The sequence below is a fragment of the Ceratotherium simum genome, chromosome 25 (genome assembly GCF_057802395.1).
Source record: "Ceratotherium simum simum isolate JZ-2026a chromosome 25, ASM5780239v1, whole genome shotgun sequence".
Classification (NCBI taxonomy): Eukaryota; Metazoa; Chordata; class Mammalia; order Perissodactyla; family Rhinocerotidae; genus Ceratotherium; species Ceratotherium simum.
The window spans coordinates 37,581,555-37,600,446 of record NC_141924.1 but is presented as its reverse complement, the minus strand read 5'-3'; the positions used below and the strand labels follow the sequence as shown (position 1 = coordinate 37,600,446).

The window sequence follows — 18,892 nt, the reverse complement described above, 5'->3', positions numbered from 1 at the left end:
GTCCTAGTGCTTAACAACACAGTGCGAGGCACATGACAGGTACCCAATAAAATATTTGTTGAATTAAGGAAATCAATGAATAAATTTAATGAATTACTAAAAGTTCGTGTTTTAATTAAAAACAGATATTTTTCTGTTTGAATCTTTGTGATTCAAAGATAAATTATTTGCATTATTCTAAAGTCTAAAAATAGCCACTTTTAATATTTAAAAATGATTTGCCTATTTTAAAGTAAAATTTTAGGATATTTATCTGTAATTTAATTATAAGTTTGATTCAAACAAAATTTCTACTTACTTCACAACTTCCTCACACATTTTAATAAAATATCTGAATACTGTTCTCATCAACTGATTTATGGATGGAGAAGAGTTATGGTAAGATGTTGGTTTTAACTTGACTTGGAGCTTAGTATAGCAACGCAATGTAACAGCCCAAGCAATTTGCCCAGATGGAGCTTAAGATGTGGTTGTATCTTATCAATTAATTATCTCCCACTGAAATGTTACTACACTATGTGTGGACGACCTCTTTAAGCTTGAAGGAAAAAATATACAAGTGAACAGATGTAGAAAGGAAATGAAAACTTGTAATATAACAGGAAATGTGAATAAGCTAAACACTTTCAGTTATGTAGTATTTAGAAATTAGCTATTTTGTATTTATATCTTAAAATCTAACTTTTTTACTCATAATGTTAAAGCTAGATGTAGAGAGCAATATATAATTGAAGTTTTTTAAATTATCAAAATTTTAAATACTCCTGAAAGGCAAATTACTTACTTTAAATAGTTATTTAAAATGGTCCTATATGTTTATATTTTATAATGCTTTTTAATGTTTTTCTCTTTTATTGAAAATATTAAAATGTAAGAGTTTTTGTGTTTTTTGTTTTCTCACTTTTTTTCCTCCCCTCTTGGCATTCTTGCCAGTCTTTTCCTTTTCCTTTCTTCTCATGCAAGGTACCAGATATCTGGTATTCTTCTTCCTTGCCAGTGCTTGGTCTGTAGCCTCACATTTGGCCAGTCTTGCTGAATTAGCCCTCCATATCTCTTGCCCTAGCATGTTAATCAAACAGAACTTGATTACTCCACTACACGTGCACCTTCTTACCAACACTTGCTCCCACACATCTTTCTCATGTGAATAAATGATACCTGCATTCACTTAGATACCACAAGCCATAAACTGCGGAGTCATCTCTGACTCTTGTTTTTATGTTATAACCATACCCAGTCCAGCAGCCACCTATCTTCAAGAGATTCCAAATTTAACCACATCTTACCACTTCCACTCTAGTCTTAGCCGTAGAGTATTAGTAACCTCCGAAGTGGTTTCCCTGTTTCCTCTTCTGCACCCCCTACAGTCAGTTTTCCACCCAAAATCTAAAGTGTTTTTGCAAAAATATAAATGAGATCATGTTATACCTCCATTTAAAATCCTCCATGGTGTTCCTTCCTAGTCAAAAGAAATTCCAGTGCTTGCTTCAGCAGCGCATATACTAAAATTGAAATGACACGGAGAGGATTTGCATGGCCCCTGTGCAAGGATGACACGCAAATTTGTGAAGCCTTTCATATTTTGTGCAATTCCCAGAGGCAGTTCAACCCTTTGCTGGTTAACACCAAGGAAGCAATATGAGTCAGAGCAACATGTGGCATCCAATATTGAAACTGTGATTTTCACTACCACAAAAGGAAAATTAATTCCAACTCCTTACAGTGCCTACTAGGCTCTACACTATCTGGTCCCTTCAGTCTCTCACATTTCCTGTGCTTCTTTGTGGGATTTACTCCACTGCTGCCAAGTTGGTTTTCTTGTTAGGCCCTAGCACTCCAAACATGCCGGATCTTTGAATGGTCTGCTCACTCCTTTTGCTTAGGTCACTTCTGAAATGTCACTAAAGGCCTTTCTTGACCACTTTGTCAAACATCACTCCACTCCACCCCACCCCCAGTTGTGTATTGCTCTCTCCCCTTAGCCTGTACTATTTTTCCCGAAAGTACTTAAGACTAACTGACAGTGCCACCTGCTTGTGTGTAAGTTATCCGTTCCACCACTAGAATGTGAACCACAGAAGGGTGGGAACTTTGTCTTGATTACAGAGACCTGGAACACAGCCTGTTACGTAGCAAAAGCTTGATCCATTTCTGTGGAGTGAAATGTCACATCTCTGAAGCTTACTCTTACCCTTTCACTAGACTAAGTTATATTGTGTGCTCAAGACACTGAGTTTGACACTAACATAGCACTATTTTTTAACGATCTACTCTAGATGTGTACTTCTTTCCTCAACAGTCTTGAAATACCGAGAGACCAACCCTCTCATTCACCTTTCAAACCCCAGCAGTAAAATGATTCAATAATACAACTAGTGCTAGTTTCTTCTTAAAAATATTCTTTCAGGTTTTTAAAAAATGTTATGGAACATAAACTGCAATTTACAATGCTTATTTCATTTAGCAGTGGATCATGAAGATCGCCTGTGGTTTAAATCATTTTCTACGAAATCATTCTAATCAATACATAGTATTTCATTGAAATTATATTTGGTTAACCAAGTCTATGCTGGTGGACATTGAGTTTCTATAAGTAACACTGCAATGAAAATGAATAGCATCTTTTTATATTTATAGGTATTTCCTGCAGACAAATGCCTAGAAATAGAATTGTTTGGCCAAAATGTATCTGTGATTTAAGGCTTTTGATATATGCCAAATTGCTCCTCAGGAAGATCTTATCACATTTTACTATATTTTAGCTATGTGTTATGTAAGCATCTGGTTTTTTTTGTTTTTTGTTTTTTTTGGTGGGGAAGATTAGCCATGAGCTAACATCTGTTGCCAATCTTCCTCTTTTTGCTGAGGGAGATTGGCCCTGGGCTAACATCTGTGCCCATCTTCCTCTACTTTATACGTGGGACACCTGCCATAGCCTGGTTTGATGAGTAGTGCGTAGGTCCGCCCCTGGGATCCAAACCTGCAAACCCCAGGCCGCTGAAGCGGAATGCGTGAACTTAACCACTGTGCCAATGGGCTGGCCCCTATAAGCACCTATTTTTTTTTTTTTTTTTTTTTAAAGATTTTATTTATTTTATTTTTTGCCCCCAAAGCCCCAGTAGATAGTTGTATGTCATAGCTGCACACCCTTCATAGTTGCTGTATGTGGGACTCGGCCTCAGGATGGACAGAGAAGTGGTGCCTCGATGCGCACCCGGGATCCGAACCCGGGCCACCAGCATCACAGCGCACGCACTTAACCACCAAGCCACAGGGCCGGCCCTAAGCACCTATTTTTATGAAGCTTCAGTAATATTGAGTTTTTTTATTTGGGGGGAAACTTCATTGATAGATCAATATTAACATCTCAATGTATTTATTTGCATTTTAGGTAAGTCGAATATTGAATACATTTAACATGTTTTTATAGGGATATTGGCCATTATTTTTTGGTATTTGCAAACTGCTTATTTGTACTCATTGCTCATGTAACACATATGACTTGCAGGCCAGAAACTCAGCTGCATGTGGATGGTCTACTTTTTTATCTCCTTCGAATGAAATCCAGTGTGCTGCAGTCTTTCATCCCACTTTGTCAGCCATTTAATTTCAGCCAATTCTGTGGGCCACTCCCCTCCCAAAAGTCCACCTAAACCTGGGAGACTTAATGGTGCTCGAAACTGGGAAGGAGGCTGCCCTAGTCAACTTGGTCTAAGCTGATACCCTCCCCTTGAAGTCTGCTGGCTCTGCAGTAGCACATGGGATGGGTTTCAGGGAAGTGTTGCCGAGGGGGGAGTCCTGGTTCTGGGGTTCAGCCTTGCCCTGGGCATACGGCAGAGCCATCCTTCCCTGTTGAGGTCTTGACACCTACTCTGGATGCTGCCCCTGAGCAGTGTGAGGCACTCCCTGTCACCAGTAGTTGCCCCTAGTGTCACTTGACATAATTTTTCAATGAATTTAGGCCTTATGACAGTAGATTCCAGGTATCTTTCAGGCAGCTTCTGCTTTGGGATGTTTAGGAAAAGAGGTCACAGAAGCCCTGACATTTATGGAAAGTGGGAGTTGGGGGACAATTCAGGGAGGAAAAACACAAATTACTATCGGTAAACTGTTCGGCCACATTTGTCTTTGTATCTGGTACCCTTATTCTAGTCTATGTTAAAGCTTTCCAGAAGCATTTTATTCTGTCCCTAAAAAAAAGAATGTCATGGTCAAATTTTAAGTGTGACAATTTGATAGGCGAATTATTTTGGTAGTATGGAGATAAAATATTTTATTATGAAAGTTACCACTGCCCCTGTTCCTTCACTTTGCCTCTAATTAAGGTCAACCCTGGTTAATAATATATAATGGCTAGGAGGGAGATTGGAATTAAGTGGTTTGATGTAAATCATCTTGGTTTGTAAGAATTAGTTGAACTATTAGGGTTTTTTTTTTAGTGATTTTTTTCTTTTGAAGAGGAAACACTTTTATATCCTGAAGACATTTCACATAGAAACACTGTGGTGTTAAAATAGACTATCAAATAATATTCCTTTTATTTGTAAATGGTGGTCCTCACAAATTAATTTTTCAAGACTATCTGTTTAATTGTTTTTCCTTTTGCACTCGTTAAACTGTAACGCATGTTTAAACAACACATTTACCAAACAACACATAAGCTTTTGGACCTGGTTTATTGGCTGCCTCCCTTTCTTACTTATTGTCCGGGTGGGTATACACTTGAATGTGAAATGAAGATGTGATTTTCTTTGGTTGTGAAAAATGACCGACATTCACAATTGTCACACATTCCCAAAGAGTAAACACTAAATGTATGAAAGTGGCTGCCAGATACACAACTGCAGAAGGAGACTCTTCCTACACCAAACTTACCGCAGCCTCTAAATAAGGAGTAGGCTGCAGAAGAGAAATTCTCTCATTTGTTCTTTGCATTCCTAATTGGTATTCCTACCAATGCTGAAGACACAGGTGGTCCCTGGTTAGGATATAAATACTTGGTTGAGAAGAAAAGGTAAAATCTTTTATTAGTTCATGTGACAGTTTCCAGAGGTGAAATGAAGAAATTTCTACTTTGTTCACAGCTCTGTACTTTACTGAAAACCTATGAACATGTGAACTAAATAACTAAGGAGTAACTGTAAACTATTAAGTTATATAAAGAAAATAGTGGTAGCCTGTTTATTTGTTGACTAGTTATTATATACACAGAACACTTGGATGACTATAGAAGAAAAGGTAAAATCTTATGGGAATAATCTGGTTTATAGGAAACAATTAATACACTAATTACATTTATATATATTCATAATACAATGCAAAGCCTTGATTTTTCAGGTGTCACTCAGTAAAATAGCAGTTCTGAGCTATGGCACACTTATGAGTTGATATAATGGTTGCTATAATCAGTAATTTGTTACTAAAAATAAGTACAGGGCCGGCCCCGGTGGCTGAGCGGTTAAGTGCGCGCGCTCCGCTGCTGGCGGTGCGGTTCAGATCCTGGGCGCGCACCAACGCACCACTTCTCTGGCCATGCTGAGGCCGCGTCCCACATACAGCAACTGGAAGGATGTGCAGCTGGGACATACAACTATCTACTGGGGCTTTGGGGGAAAATAAATAAAATCTTTAAAAAAAATAAATAAATAAAAATAAGTACAAAATTTGGTGTATGGTTTGCTTTTTAAAATAAAACAATTCAAGCTGAAGTCATAATAGTAATTCTCTCTTATATTTAGTATTCCTGAATGCTTTTAAGTGGGAGCTCTAGGAATGTTTGGGGGGAATGTATGTGTGTGTATAAAAATATATAAGTATCTATTTTTATATTTGTATATTTTGTAGTTGAAAAAAGTGTGATCAGCCATCAGAAGAGATACTGCTTGCCTTGCACACCCACTCAGGTGGGCACCTGCTTCTGAACAATGGTAGTAGCATCCAGTTTAATTAGAAAATAAAATAAGTTAGTTGAAGACTAATCCCACATGTGGAACAATCTATATAAACTTTATCGAATATTTTTCTTACATGTATATGTTTTATTGCTGCCAGTCAGAAGAGGACCTGACAAGGCCTAGTCCTGCTTGGGGATAGTTTTTTCCTGAGTTTAAATAATATTATCTTGTGTAAATGTTTTTAATACTCAGTATAGTACTGCAAATAATATACTAATATAAGTGTAATATAAGTATATCAATAATCTCAAATCCCCGATCCCTAGGTTCTGGTGCAGCCTTTGGCCAGGAAAATGTTTCTGCCCTTGTTCTGGCCAGTTTTCTTTTCTCGTCTTTCTTGCTCTCCCCCTTGATCCCATCGTCATTTGTGCTGCTTAAAATCTATCTGGTTAATTCTTCTTATCAGCTCTAACATACGAACTGCAGAGAATGTCTAATCTAGAATTGCTCAAAGTTCTGATGTTAAAATAAAAAAAATATTTACCAAGTATTTCTTAGCTCTATTTTATGCTGTTGACCTCCTCATCTTTTGCACCATCAGTTGCTCTTTGCTTCGGTATGCTGGGTTTTTGCTGTTTTAACTGATTTGTGTATGGGTACAGTGAACGGTCATGTAAAACTGTAACTACTTACCTAGAATTATACTTTTGCAGAAGTTAAAATTCCACTTGCCAACCACCTTATTTCATTTATATATGAAAGGACTTGGTCTAGTGTCTCCGAGTTCAAGTTGTATAACTCTAGTGTGGTAGTAATGACGCTTTAAAAAATAATCATATCATCACAATTAAAAGGAAAGGGAAATTACTGGTAGTTGGAGCCATCAGAGAGGGCTTTATCAAAAAGTGGGACTTCAACCGAGGTCTAAAGCATAAAATGCATATGAATGAGTGAAAAAAAATGAATGTTTCAGACCAGAAGAAATAATTAAGGGAAGACATTGGAGCCATGGTTAAAGCGAGTGAGGAAAGTGGTCTGATATGGTATAGAAGTTATCCAAGAAGATTGAAGCTAGGTTGTGGAAGATTTTGAAAATTAGATTGATTATTAAATAGAATGAGTGGAAATAAGGAGCTGTTAAAATATTTTTGAGCAAGGGCATAACATAGAAACAGTTCTGTTTAAGGAATATTAATCTGATGAAATCGAGTTCAGTGAGTCAGGAAATCTGAAATCTGCTATAGCGCTCTACACATGAAAGGGCTTTTATTTGACTGAGGGGAAAGTGTTAGGATTGAGAGACATTTTATAGGGAAATTGTGAAATTTAATGTCTACTTTGACATGAAATTCTGAAAAGGACTTTTGAATTTTGGTAATTGGCAACCAGATAGTGGCATTGAAGTTGGAGGGAAGAATTCTTTTGAGGAGTTAGAAGGAAGAAAAATCAAAGAATGTCAGAGCTTTATATGCCAGATCTGAAGCTGGTTGTTTCCATTTGATTTGTGCATTTCTTAGCAACCATTCAAAATTGGTATTAATTATGTTCATTTTTCCAAATGAGGAAAAAGAGACTCAGAGACATTACAAAGGATACTCAAAGTCACACAGTTAAATAAGTAGAGGCAGCAAGATTCAAGCACAGGCTTGTCTGTCTCTAGGCCAGTTCTCTCAATGAGAATTGGAGAAATTAATTGTTTGCCCACAGTGCTCGCTGACTAATTTCCTACTTATTGTGTTGTATGTTCATTATGTGCCTCCTGCAACCAAGACTTGAGACCAAGCCCTCTGTGTTGGTCATGGTTATATCCCCAGTACTTACAGTACAAGGTAAATAGTAGGTGTTCAATAAAAAATTTTTAACCTATAAAAACAAAGAAAGAAGCAAATAAGTCACAGAGCTGGCAGTGGAAACCAACCCTCTCCACTCACATTTCCCTTATTTGTCACAGCTGACCACAGTCCTTTTTTTCTTGGGTTTCTGAACCACCACACATGTGTCCAAACATCCCAACCAATATACAGAATGAGTAATGGTGCTTGATGTGAGGAGTTTGTGCAACCGGTGGCTACTCCATAATGCTTGTTTGTAGAAAATGCTGACATAATTTAAGACACCAAGAAAACCTGCTGAGAAATGACTTTTTCTTCTTTGCTTTCTTAACTGCCATCCCTCTAAAACAGTACTGGTGAAAGAACAAATTTGATTAAACAGAGTGTTAGCTCTCAGCCACCATAATCACTTCCTAAGACCCAGTAATGTGTGTTCTGGTTGGCTTATTCATTTGGTTGACTCTTAATTTTATATACTCTTGTGAAGATTTTTCTTTCCTCGTTATTGGGCTCTTGACTAAATAAATAGTAGTCAAAGCAGAAAGATAGGTTTTTGCTTGATGGTTTGATGCTTCCCCCTAGAAAGAATATTCTGGCCTTCAGTGTGTTTATTTTGCATCTAGGAGATCATGGGACTCATTGCCTTTAATAACGTGGTCTACTGAGCAGCCAAAGAGCACTCTCCTTTGAGTTCTGATGCATATGTTTGATGCTACATACTACTGTTTTGCCAATGGACTATGTGCAAGGATTTTACTACCCCGTTTACTGTGACATTGATAAATGAGCCAGTTTCTTCTCTTCTATCCTGAAAAACTTAAGCGGAAGGAAGTTCACAGACCCTTTTTATCTTTGCATGTAACATTTGTACAGACTTTTTACCGATGATAGTTTTTATTTTGCGTCTTTCTTTTATGATCATCTTCTGACAGTTCTTTGTGCATCATTTTCCAATGATGATTTAAAGACTGACCATGTGTTTTTGAGGCTGTGCATATAACAAAACATATTCTTTGTCATTCAAAACTCTGTATTCTATTGTATACTATATATGTATATTTATGTATGTAAAATAATAGTTAACATTTATTACAAACTTAATATATACTAATATATACATAACTACTTTATGTGTATCATCTCAGACAATTCAATAATCTTATGAAGTAGGTTTTATTATCTTTTTAAAAAAATAATACACTTTATTTTTAGAGCAGTTTTATTAGTTTTACAAAAAAAATGAGCCGCAAGTACAGAGAATTCCCATATACTACCACACCCTCCTACCACCCTGCACAGTTTCCCTATTATTATCAACTTGCATTAAACATTTGTTAAACATTTGTTACAATTGATGAGCCAATACTGATACATTATTATTAATTAAAGTCCATAGTTTACGTTAGGGTTGACTCTCTGTGTTGTGTAGTCTATAGGTTTTTGACAAATGTACATTTAAGGACATGTATCTACTATTACAATATCACACAGAATAATTTCACTGCTCTAAAAATCCCCTGTGCTCCACCTCTCCTCTTTTTTATAATAGAGAAAATTATAGCTAAGAGATGAAATAGTTTTCTAAGGGTCACATAGCTACACAAACGTGGGAGCTGTTCTGCCTGCCTAGAATCTATGCTCTTAACTCATACGTTCGACTGCCTGATTTGTTACAGTTATTTGATCATTTAAGGAGCACTAACTTCGTGAGATTCTTGTGAACTCTTACTAACTTCATGAAAGTGTGCTGTGTGTGGGAAGCATGTTGCCTGTGCTTTCCTTTTTTCCTTTGAAGGTAAAATGCTGTGAGAAATATTTCAGGGAGTTAAAATTTTAATTATTGGATATTTGATGAGCCTTGTGAGTTAAAGAGGAGTTAGTGACTGGAGTGGCATCATTAAAATGAAAGAAGAAATGAGGACGTCAGTGTCTCGTCATTTGCTTAACACTGGCTATAGGTGGCAGAGGCTGGGGGCCGGGTCCTACCTGCTAGGAGAATGGATGAATAAAGGAGGTAGCAATGGAGTGAATTTTTTAAATGAATGAATGAACAAAATGGAAGGGGTTTATGGAGAAATGAGTCAAAGTTGCCTCATAGGTTAATTATACACCTCTACCTTTGGAAGATTTATCCCCATAACAGTGGTTTTAAAAATATATGTGAAGAAAGGAAAAACATCACCTGAAGTTCATGTGGTAGATAGTGTATAAATTAGAAGGAACAAGCAGATAAGATCATTTTTCTTCACTGTGGACCACAGCTTCTGGACACCACAGTGCCTTGCTGCCACCACGGTCGGCATAGATCTTCATTCTGACCATGCCAGACGAGACAGAACTGCTCCACGAATATTCTTCTCGGGCTGTTCTCCTACTTCGGGCCCTCCCTTTATGTTACTGTGTAGGCAGCTTTGGTTCAGAAGCAATAACCAGGTGAAGAATGTATAGTTTTAGGATCTGTCTCTGGATTATGATATTGTTTCATGAAAAATCAGTTTATTACATGTAAGCCTTTCCCCCTGCGTTTTTGCTTATTTTCTTACAGTGATGGTAATGTTTACTTAGAACTATAGCTTGGAAGATGATCTAGTTTTAGATTAAATCCTCGGTTAGCAGTGTTTTAGTCCTGAATGACAGCAGCAAGGATAAGCAGTGGTTTTTTGAGATTCAACAAATTGTGACTTAGTTTCTTCATATATAAAGTGAGCAATTAGGACAACATCATCTCAAAAGCTAAAATGGCCATAATTCTTTACAAGGAAGAAGAAGGAATGAAGAAGAAACAAATTGACGGTAGAAAATAAAATAGAAAATGATAATGTTTCCCACCATTCCTTAAAACTGTCTTATCCTTTAGGTTTCTGTGAAACCATTTTTTTCCCTTTTTTCTCTTGCTTCCCTGGCCTCTTCTTTTTGATCTCTTGGATGAACTCACTCTCACCCTCTGCTCTTCCAATCTTGGTGGTTCCCAGGGTTCCAACTTCAGTTCTCTTTCTCAACTTACTCTCCTTGATCATCTTCCTTTAGATATAAACAAAACACTTTTTTTGATGATGATTACCAAGTAGACATTAGTCTCCTCCATTTGGGCCCAGGAGGTGAAGAATCCCTCATGATCCACTGCTGAATCATCCATTTTCTCTGTTTTTCAAGGGTCGTAAGAGTGAGGCTGAAAAGTTCTTCTTGAAGGCTATTGAGCTGGATCCCACCAAAGGAAACTGTTACATGCATTATGGTGAGTGGTTGATAGTTTTTTCCATGTCGCCCACATTTGCTATGAATGTTGATGTGAGATTTAGGTTTTGCTGGCAGAGAACATTTTGAGAGGACGTTGACTTTGTTGTTGCAAATTTAGCCTCATTCTATAGTCTTATCTTCTTATTTAAAACAGTCGCATTAAGGAGGGCTATGCATTATATTTTCCTTTAGTAATTTTCTTAGGACTTCAGTGGGGAAGGCATTTTCACAGTTGTTTTCTTTCAAGTTCAATGTGGAGTTTAAATGAGGTCTCATCCGGGAAAGCATCTCACTCCTGGCCTGATGCATAGTATATAATCAAAATATTAGCTCCCTTTTCACTCTGAAAGATAATGTATTGCTCATTTTGAAGTTTTAGAGGTTTACATTTTGGCCTCAAAATCTTGCTTTCTGGAAGATAGGGATGTACACCAGCCTCTAAATGCTGAGATTGGGGTCAAGGATAAACTGTAAAGGATGTAAGGGATGACTCTCTCGTTCAGTTTAGCCTTGGCCTTAATCGGGCCAGAGTGAACTTGTATAACTCTGTCACACTCCACTCTGTCATTAGTAGTGTGTCATGTGTTAAGCGAGGCAAAGTAATGTAGCTGGTTTGGTGTTGGGTAAAATGTGCTTATTTCTACAAGATTTGCAGTTGGAATGGCTTTTAATGAGCCTAAAAGAATTTACTTTTGCTGATCCCTTGGAAAAAAATGTTTTTTGAACACTGTTGGCTTTGATGTGTTAGTTATTATCAAGTAGTAAACTTAAAGGTGGATGGAAATTAAATCTTGAGGAAATAAAGCTGATAAGCTTGTGTAATATGTGATTCCTTCTTCCATTTTCCAACTAGTAAAAATAAATCAGTGACAAGCTACGAGTGTGAAAGAATAGAAATAGTGAAATAGAGGATACTTCACCAATCACAAGTCCATTTGGTTATTTACATTGAGTGTATTTGTTTATAAACCTAGGTTTGTGACATTTTATCTTTCCAACATAACACAGCATGTAATGTCACAAAACTTATTGCATAAACACTTCTGATTTTGTTTCACAATGCAGTTTTATTGCCATATTAAGATAGCAGTCAACTAATTTACGTGTGCTGCAGAATTTATTTTATCTTTACAAGTTTTCTTATATGAAGTATTTTAAATTAGGATTTTCTCATGCATACTATTTTGGAGTACCCAAAATACTGTGCATTAAAGTAGTTCCCTGGTCATTTTCTCTGAGTGGACCTCTCAGTACCTCCAAAGGACCTCTTGGTATTGCATTTTATGAAATAGGATTTTTTTCCTATCTTGTTGCCTGCATTTCCTTTGCCTCAAACTAATTCTACTTACTGCATCTTCTAAGCTTGTTTCCCATAATTTTATTATATTCTCCAGATTTTTCACAATCAATTCCTTTAAACTTCATCATTATGTCATTGGAATTGAAATTTTAAAAATCACTATTGTATTATAGTTAGCCCCCCCGTTATTCTGGTTTGTCTGTCTTTACCCACTTCTATCTTTTTATTAATTATTATTTTTATATTACATCATACCCCTGACATTTTTTTTCCCAGTGGTGGGAGTAGGGAGTATTTCTCTCATGAGAAATTTTTGGATTTAGTTTTAACAGAAAGCGCAACAAATTCTTTATTGCATGTGTTATTTGGAAAATAGTGGTAACACATGTTCTGTAAATGCATGTGTGAAAACTGATTCTTCTTAGTATCCCTGGGTTATTTAAAATTTTTTGCATGCATACATTATTAGAAGTACATTTGTTTTCTAAAGGAGGAATGCTATGTAATTCAATATAATTTTATGAAATAGTTTCAATATTTTTTCCCCACTCTGGAGTAGGAAATGGAAAGGACTCAAGATGAGACATCAAAAAGGAGTAGTTAAGCCAAAATAATCTACAAACAGGCAGAAAGCCTATAATTGAATGCTTGTATTTCTGTCTCACTGTGCTCAGGTTATAAAACAAGTGTACATTTAAAGGAATATTAATGCTTTTTCATTTGGGGGAAATCTACTTTAAATGCCTAAAACTTAGAACTGGAAAGTTCATTTAAAATTGTCTAGTATAACCTCTCTGTTGTACAAATAAGTAGATAGTAGTTGTAGGTAACTCAATTGTGGGTCCCTTGATGACTGTCATTGCTTTTTCTCCTATATATTCCATTTCTTTTCACAACATTGGTAGATACACAGACAGGTAGGAAGGTAGGTGGGTGGGTAGATAGATATCTTTGATTAATAGGCCCTTCTGTACACAGTTTTAGAATGTCACATTCATATAAGTCATGACTTAGCTTAAACTTCTTAGGGAAGGGTCTTTATTAACTTTAATATGTATAAGATATATCTATAGGTGCAAGGCACTGTTCTGTTTTCAGAAAGTAAGTAGCGCTGTGTAGGAAATGAACAGGATGGTGTCCTTTTTAGAAGGTGACAAGATGGGAAGAGAGGGACTGCTTGAAACCAAGTAGGCAGATAAAGCATCTTTGAGGAGGTGATATTTGAAATCTGTAAGCTTAAGCCAGCTGTTTCAAAACCCAGATAAGAGCATTTCAGACAAAAGAAACAGAAAGTTCAAAGGTCACAAGCAAGGCCAAGCCTGTGTTCACAGCAGAGAAAGAAGGCTAATGTGACTGGAGCATGTTGAACCAGATGGGAAAGAGGAGGGAAATGAGACTGGAGAGGAGGCTTGAGATCCCGTGGGGCTTTGTGGGTCAAGCTGAGTTTGCCTTTTAGTCTAAGAGCAAAGGGACCATGTGGAGAAGACAAGATTAGAGAAAGGTCAGAGTAGAACTAGAGGAATTGTCTTGTTGTGTTTTAGGCAAGAAATGTTGGTGGCTTGGACTTGGGAGTGGTTGTGGGAATGAAAATATTTATATTGAAATTATACATTGACCTTCTTTATAAAATTCTAAGGTAATTAAGAATAGGGAGGACCTGTTGTCCTTTTTTGCACCATCAAGATCTAGCATATTGCTGTACTCACAGTAATGTGCAATAAATGTTGCTTGAGCTCAGTTAGGAATATTCTCCATTTTAGAATTGGATGTAGGTCCCAAAATTGACTGAAAGGTTGTTCTGTTAGAATTTTTATTAATTTTTGTCCAAGAAAATACATACTGTGATTCTCATATCAGTTCTTCAACTTCGTGGTTGTGGAATTCTTAAGATATTTATACCCATAGATTGAATGAATAATAAATGTCAGCTTAAAAATAAATGTTTAAATGAAATAAACATGCTGTTTGAGTCTTTTTTTAAATGCTTTTGCAAATGTCAATGAAAATGCCAGAGTGGGTGAGTTTTGTTCTATTGGAAATTCACTCTCCTAGGTGATTATGTGCTTTTGATTTGCTTGTTATGATACAAGTGACTTGGAAAATACCTTCCAGTTGGGACTAGACAGAGGGAATTATGGGAATTTATATTGGCTACAGTGGCAATTAGAAGGCAGTAGTTAAAAGCACTACCAGTTATTTGTATTTTGAATCCACTAGTTTTATGTCTGAGGGAAAGGGATTGCGTGGCAGACTGGCCTTTTTTCTTCAGATTGGCTCACAAGAAGTAAAGCTAGGCAGGTTTATAAAATTGGTTCGATAAGTTGGTTAAATGTAGGGCTCTGTGGTACCTCTAGTCTCTGGGATTAAGATTTCTCATCTGTAAAGTGTGAAAGGGTTGATGTGAGCTTCCAAAATGTTTTCCAATACTCAGATTTCATGTTGTTTCTAGTATATACTGAATTTCTCACTGGTCTTTCGTCACAAATTTTAAGGAATGTGTAGAAAATAGGTTTCAAACTGTGGTATTAGTAATAGTATAATGTTGTATTTATATGTCATCAAGCTTACAGTGTATTCCAATGTCAATATGAAACAAATCATGTGAAGTCTTGATGGAATTTGGTTTATAAATGTCAAAGGTGAGGATTTGGTGCCTTGGTGTCTCCTGTGGGCTTATAATTCAAGGGATTCTCTATGGATTTTCCCTATGGCTCCAATAGGAAGCTTTTGCCAAAAAAATGAAAGCCAAGACATGAAGTCCCTTCATTTTTTTTTTTTTAAGAGAATTACTAGAAAAACCATTTTGCTACAAAGAATGTATTATAAATTTTTTCTTTATGTGCATAGCAGTAAATTTAATGTATATGGAAACAACTTAAATCAATACACATTTGTTACAAGGTACCTACTATGTATAAATCTGGGCAGATGGAAATTCACTAGATATTAAGGACAAAAGCATAAAAAGTTAAAAGGGAGCAGATTGTGATAAGTGCTATGGAGAAGTATTCTTTTATGTAGATCTTGGATGGTTTCTTCTTTTCCCGTCTACTTCTTAACTGTGACTTCTAAGAGTAAAGTTTTAGCCTCATTTTCTTCCTAATTATACTGTCTCTGGGTAATAGCGTTCATTTCCAAGTGTTCAGCTAGATAGTGACGAGTCCTGAACCTTTTCCTCCAGCTCAGTATTTAGTAAGCACCATAGTAGATGTAGGGACACAGCAAGGCCAAGACAGGTTCTAATGGAGATTACAAACTGGGGAGGGAGGCAAAAATTGTAAAAATAATGATTTAATTATAATTACAATTATTTTTAAAAAGGAAACACAGTATAATTAGGGGACCCTGACTGGGGAACTGGAGAACTGTGCCTGATGAACTCACATGTAAGCTGTTTTTGAATGTTGAGTAGAAGCCTGCCAGGCAAAGTATAGAAGTGAAGGGCTGCGATGGAGGAAAAAAAAGCAGAGAAAATACTTGAGGCAAGAGGCACAGCATTTGTCTGGGGAATAGTTTAGGGACAGAACTAGGACCCTAGCTAGAAGCTATGAGGAACACATTCTGGCTCCATAGAAGGAGGAACATCCAAATAGTGAGAGCTGCCAGGTTATGAAATAAGTACCCATTGAAGATGTTTCTAGTGTAGGTTTATAAGAATATTAGAGAGAATTCAAGCATTAAGGTATAGACAACCATGAAATCATATCTAACACTGAGGATCAGTCATTCTATTATTCTTCCTCTTGGGCCCACAGAGAAGTATAGAATTTTTTTAAACTATAATTATCTAGATTGTTATTATTTGGCTCTACTATCAATTTTAGAATCCTGAATATGTCTTAACTACATTTTTGAAACACTTTACCATCTTACCCGGTGTTTTCTTGACTCTGATCTTTTTGGATCATCATCTAACCCCTGTGAGGTAGAAATGGATCACAACTACATTTGACTCAAGTAATGGAAGTTCAGAATTTCAGAATTTTCAAGTGACTCTCTGGATCAGAAATTTCAACATACCTAGTGGGGGAGGAATTTGAAAAGTCCAGCTCTTTCAAGTCCAGAACTTTCTACCGTTAATATTGTAGTCAGTTTTTCTCCAGGATGGTTAAAACTACTAAATTTCATTTTAAAAAGTGGGTACTCAAGGAAATTGTTAAAATATTAGGTTTGATCTTTAATCAGTGAACGCTAAAAGAAGATGGTTGAAAATATGTAAAAGGTTGAATTGGTGAGAGGCCTGTGGTTATTTTTTATTATTTGTAATTAAAACTAGTTAGAAGATAGCAGTGAACTGAAGTTGGTTGTGTTATAACATTTCATTTTGAATCACTTCAGAAACTGCAGAAACTGCAAGAGTAATTTTCAAAATTAAATAATGAACTAAATAATGGTATTTTCTTGATTAAAAATGAAAATACGTTTTTGGTGAGTCCTTGCAAAATCATGTTGAGATTACAATTATGTTTACTGCTTAAGACCAACACAGTTTGTTAAAATATCAGTGTTTAATATCCCTGTATTGCTCCAAGGCACAGCATAGGCAGTTCACAGATACACAATTAGAGTAGGATTTTTCTAAATGTTGTTCCAAACTATTTCATTTATTCCCTACGATTTTTCTTTAAATTCCTTATTATTACAATGTGTCAATATCATTTAATCGTCATACCTGTGTGTATTTTATGTGAGATACTTTCCAAAGCCTTTTAGAATTTAAACTTTCCTGTGAATAAAATGGAAAGAAACAGGAAGGGATTCTCTAAGCTTATAAACAAAGAAGAAAGGAAAAATTAAAGGATTATTGTATTTCAAAAAAGGAGTACAGTTAAGAACAAACAGTAAAGTGATAGAAAATAATTTCCATAAAATCGAAAAATAAAAGATAAGTCTACCTAAGACATGAGAAACTCTGTAAAACTACAAGGAAAATAGGCAGAATGCAAAGACCCAGGATATGAACAAATAATTTCCAAAAGAGGAAATACAACAGGTTTTAAAAGATAGGTAAACATACAATTTCATTAAAAATCAAAGAAATTCAAATTCAAATAACAATGAATTCCCTTAAGCTGCTCTAGCGTTTATTCTCAGTAATTCTTCTCCTGATAATATATGTTAAGAAATATTATTTTTTCTATGTTTAAGATTATTAACAAAGATAGTAATTGGAGAACAGCATTGCTATTTATTAGAGGCAGAAATGGGAAAGCATTTAAATGCCTGAAAAAGAGACGTGATTAAATAAATTAGGGTTATTCCCATTTAATGAAATATTATAAATCTTAAGTAATTTATAAAGAATATATAATAACAGAGACAACCACTTATGTTATTGTACATAAAGAATGATTAAATTCTACAACATAATGGTGTCATTAAAAAAGCAAAGCAGAGGGGCCGGCCTGGTGGCATAGTGGTTGAGTTCACACACTCCACTTTGGCAGCCCAGGGTTCGCAGGTTCAGATCCCAGGCGCGGACCTACACACTGCTCATCAAGACGTGCTGTGGAGGCATCCCACATATAAAATAGAGGAAGACTGGTGCAGATGTTAGCTCAGGGCCAATCTTCCTCAAGCCAAAAAAGAAAAAGAGGAAGATTGGCAACAGATGTTAGCTCAGGGCCAATCTTCCTCACCAAAAAAAAAAAAAAAAGAGGAAAAAAAGCAAAGCAGAGCCAGCCCTGATGGTATACTGGTTAAAGTTCGGCAGTTCGGCACTCTCACTGCTTCGGCGCAGCTTGGGTTCCTTTCCCGGTCGCAGAACCACACCACCTGTCAGTTGCCGTGCTGTGGCGGCAGCTCACATAGAAGCACTAGAAGGACTTACAACTAGGATGTACAACCATTCACTGGGGCTTTGGGGAGAGAAAAAAAAAAGAGAGAAAGATTACAACAGATGTTAGCTCAGGGCAAATCCGTCCCTGCAAAAAAAAGAAAAAGCAAAGCAAAGCAATGTTAGAATTGGATGTATTAGCTTTTTGGACTTTTGTGGCCAATTTTTTTTTTTTTTTTTTTTTTGGCAGGCTTAATGTTTTCTATTTATTTTGCATTTTCTTTAATGGGCACATTACTTTATAAGGAATATATACTTTAAAAAATGTGAAAGAACAAGCATCTTAATCTATTGTTCAGATAGTTTGGGGAAAGATAGTAGGAAAGTTGTTATAGTAACCAAATAATTATCCACAAATTGTTTAACAGAACTCAACATGTAAAATTTAAGATGTAAAAATTAAGTGAGAGTGGGGCCAGCCTGGTGGCGTAGCGGTTAAGTTCGTGCACTCTGATTCAGTGGCCCAGGGTTCACAGGTTCGGATGCCGGGTACGGATGGATGCACTGCTTCTCAAGCCATGCTGTGGCGGTGTCCCATATAACGTAGAGGAAGATGGGCACGGATGTTAGCCCAGGGCCAATCTTCCTCAGCAAAAAGAGGAGGATTGGCATTGGATGTTAGCTCAGGGCTAATCTTCCTCACCAAAAAATAAATAAAAATAAAAAATTGAGACAGGGAAAAAAAGTAAAGAAAGGCTTCTTGCCTGACTTCTCTATTAAGTACAATTTTTCCATGACAAGTTCATCAAATATAATAGTACAAATGTTTACTGAGTACTTTTGTGTCCTGAGA

At 36.3% G+C, this 18,892-nt stretch overlaps 1 protein-coding gene and 1 non-coding gene across 2 annotated transcripts in view; both read left to right on the top strand.

Moving 5' to 3' along the window:
• TMTC2 (transmembrane O-mannosyltransferase targeting cadherins 2) overlaps window positions 1-18,892 on the top strand; it is a 387,351-nt gene that overhangs the window by 282,571 nt on the left and 85,888 nt on the right. Inside the window, exon 9 of the mRNA XM_004417918.3 lies at window positions 10,880-10,961. Coding sequence (XP_004417975.2) covers window positions 10,880-10,961 — 82 coding nt within the window. The remainder of the gene's footprint in view (window positions 1-10,879; window positions 10,962-18,892) is intronic.
• Window positions 1,479-1,585, top strand: LOC147913777 (U6 spliceosomal RNA). The gene has a single exon (XR_015556432.1). It is a non-coding gene; the product is annotated as a U6 spliceosomal RNA (small nuclear RNA).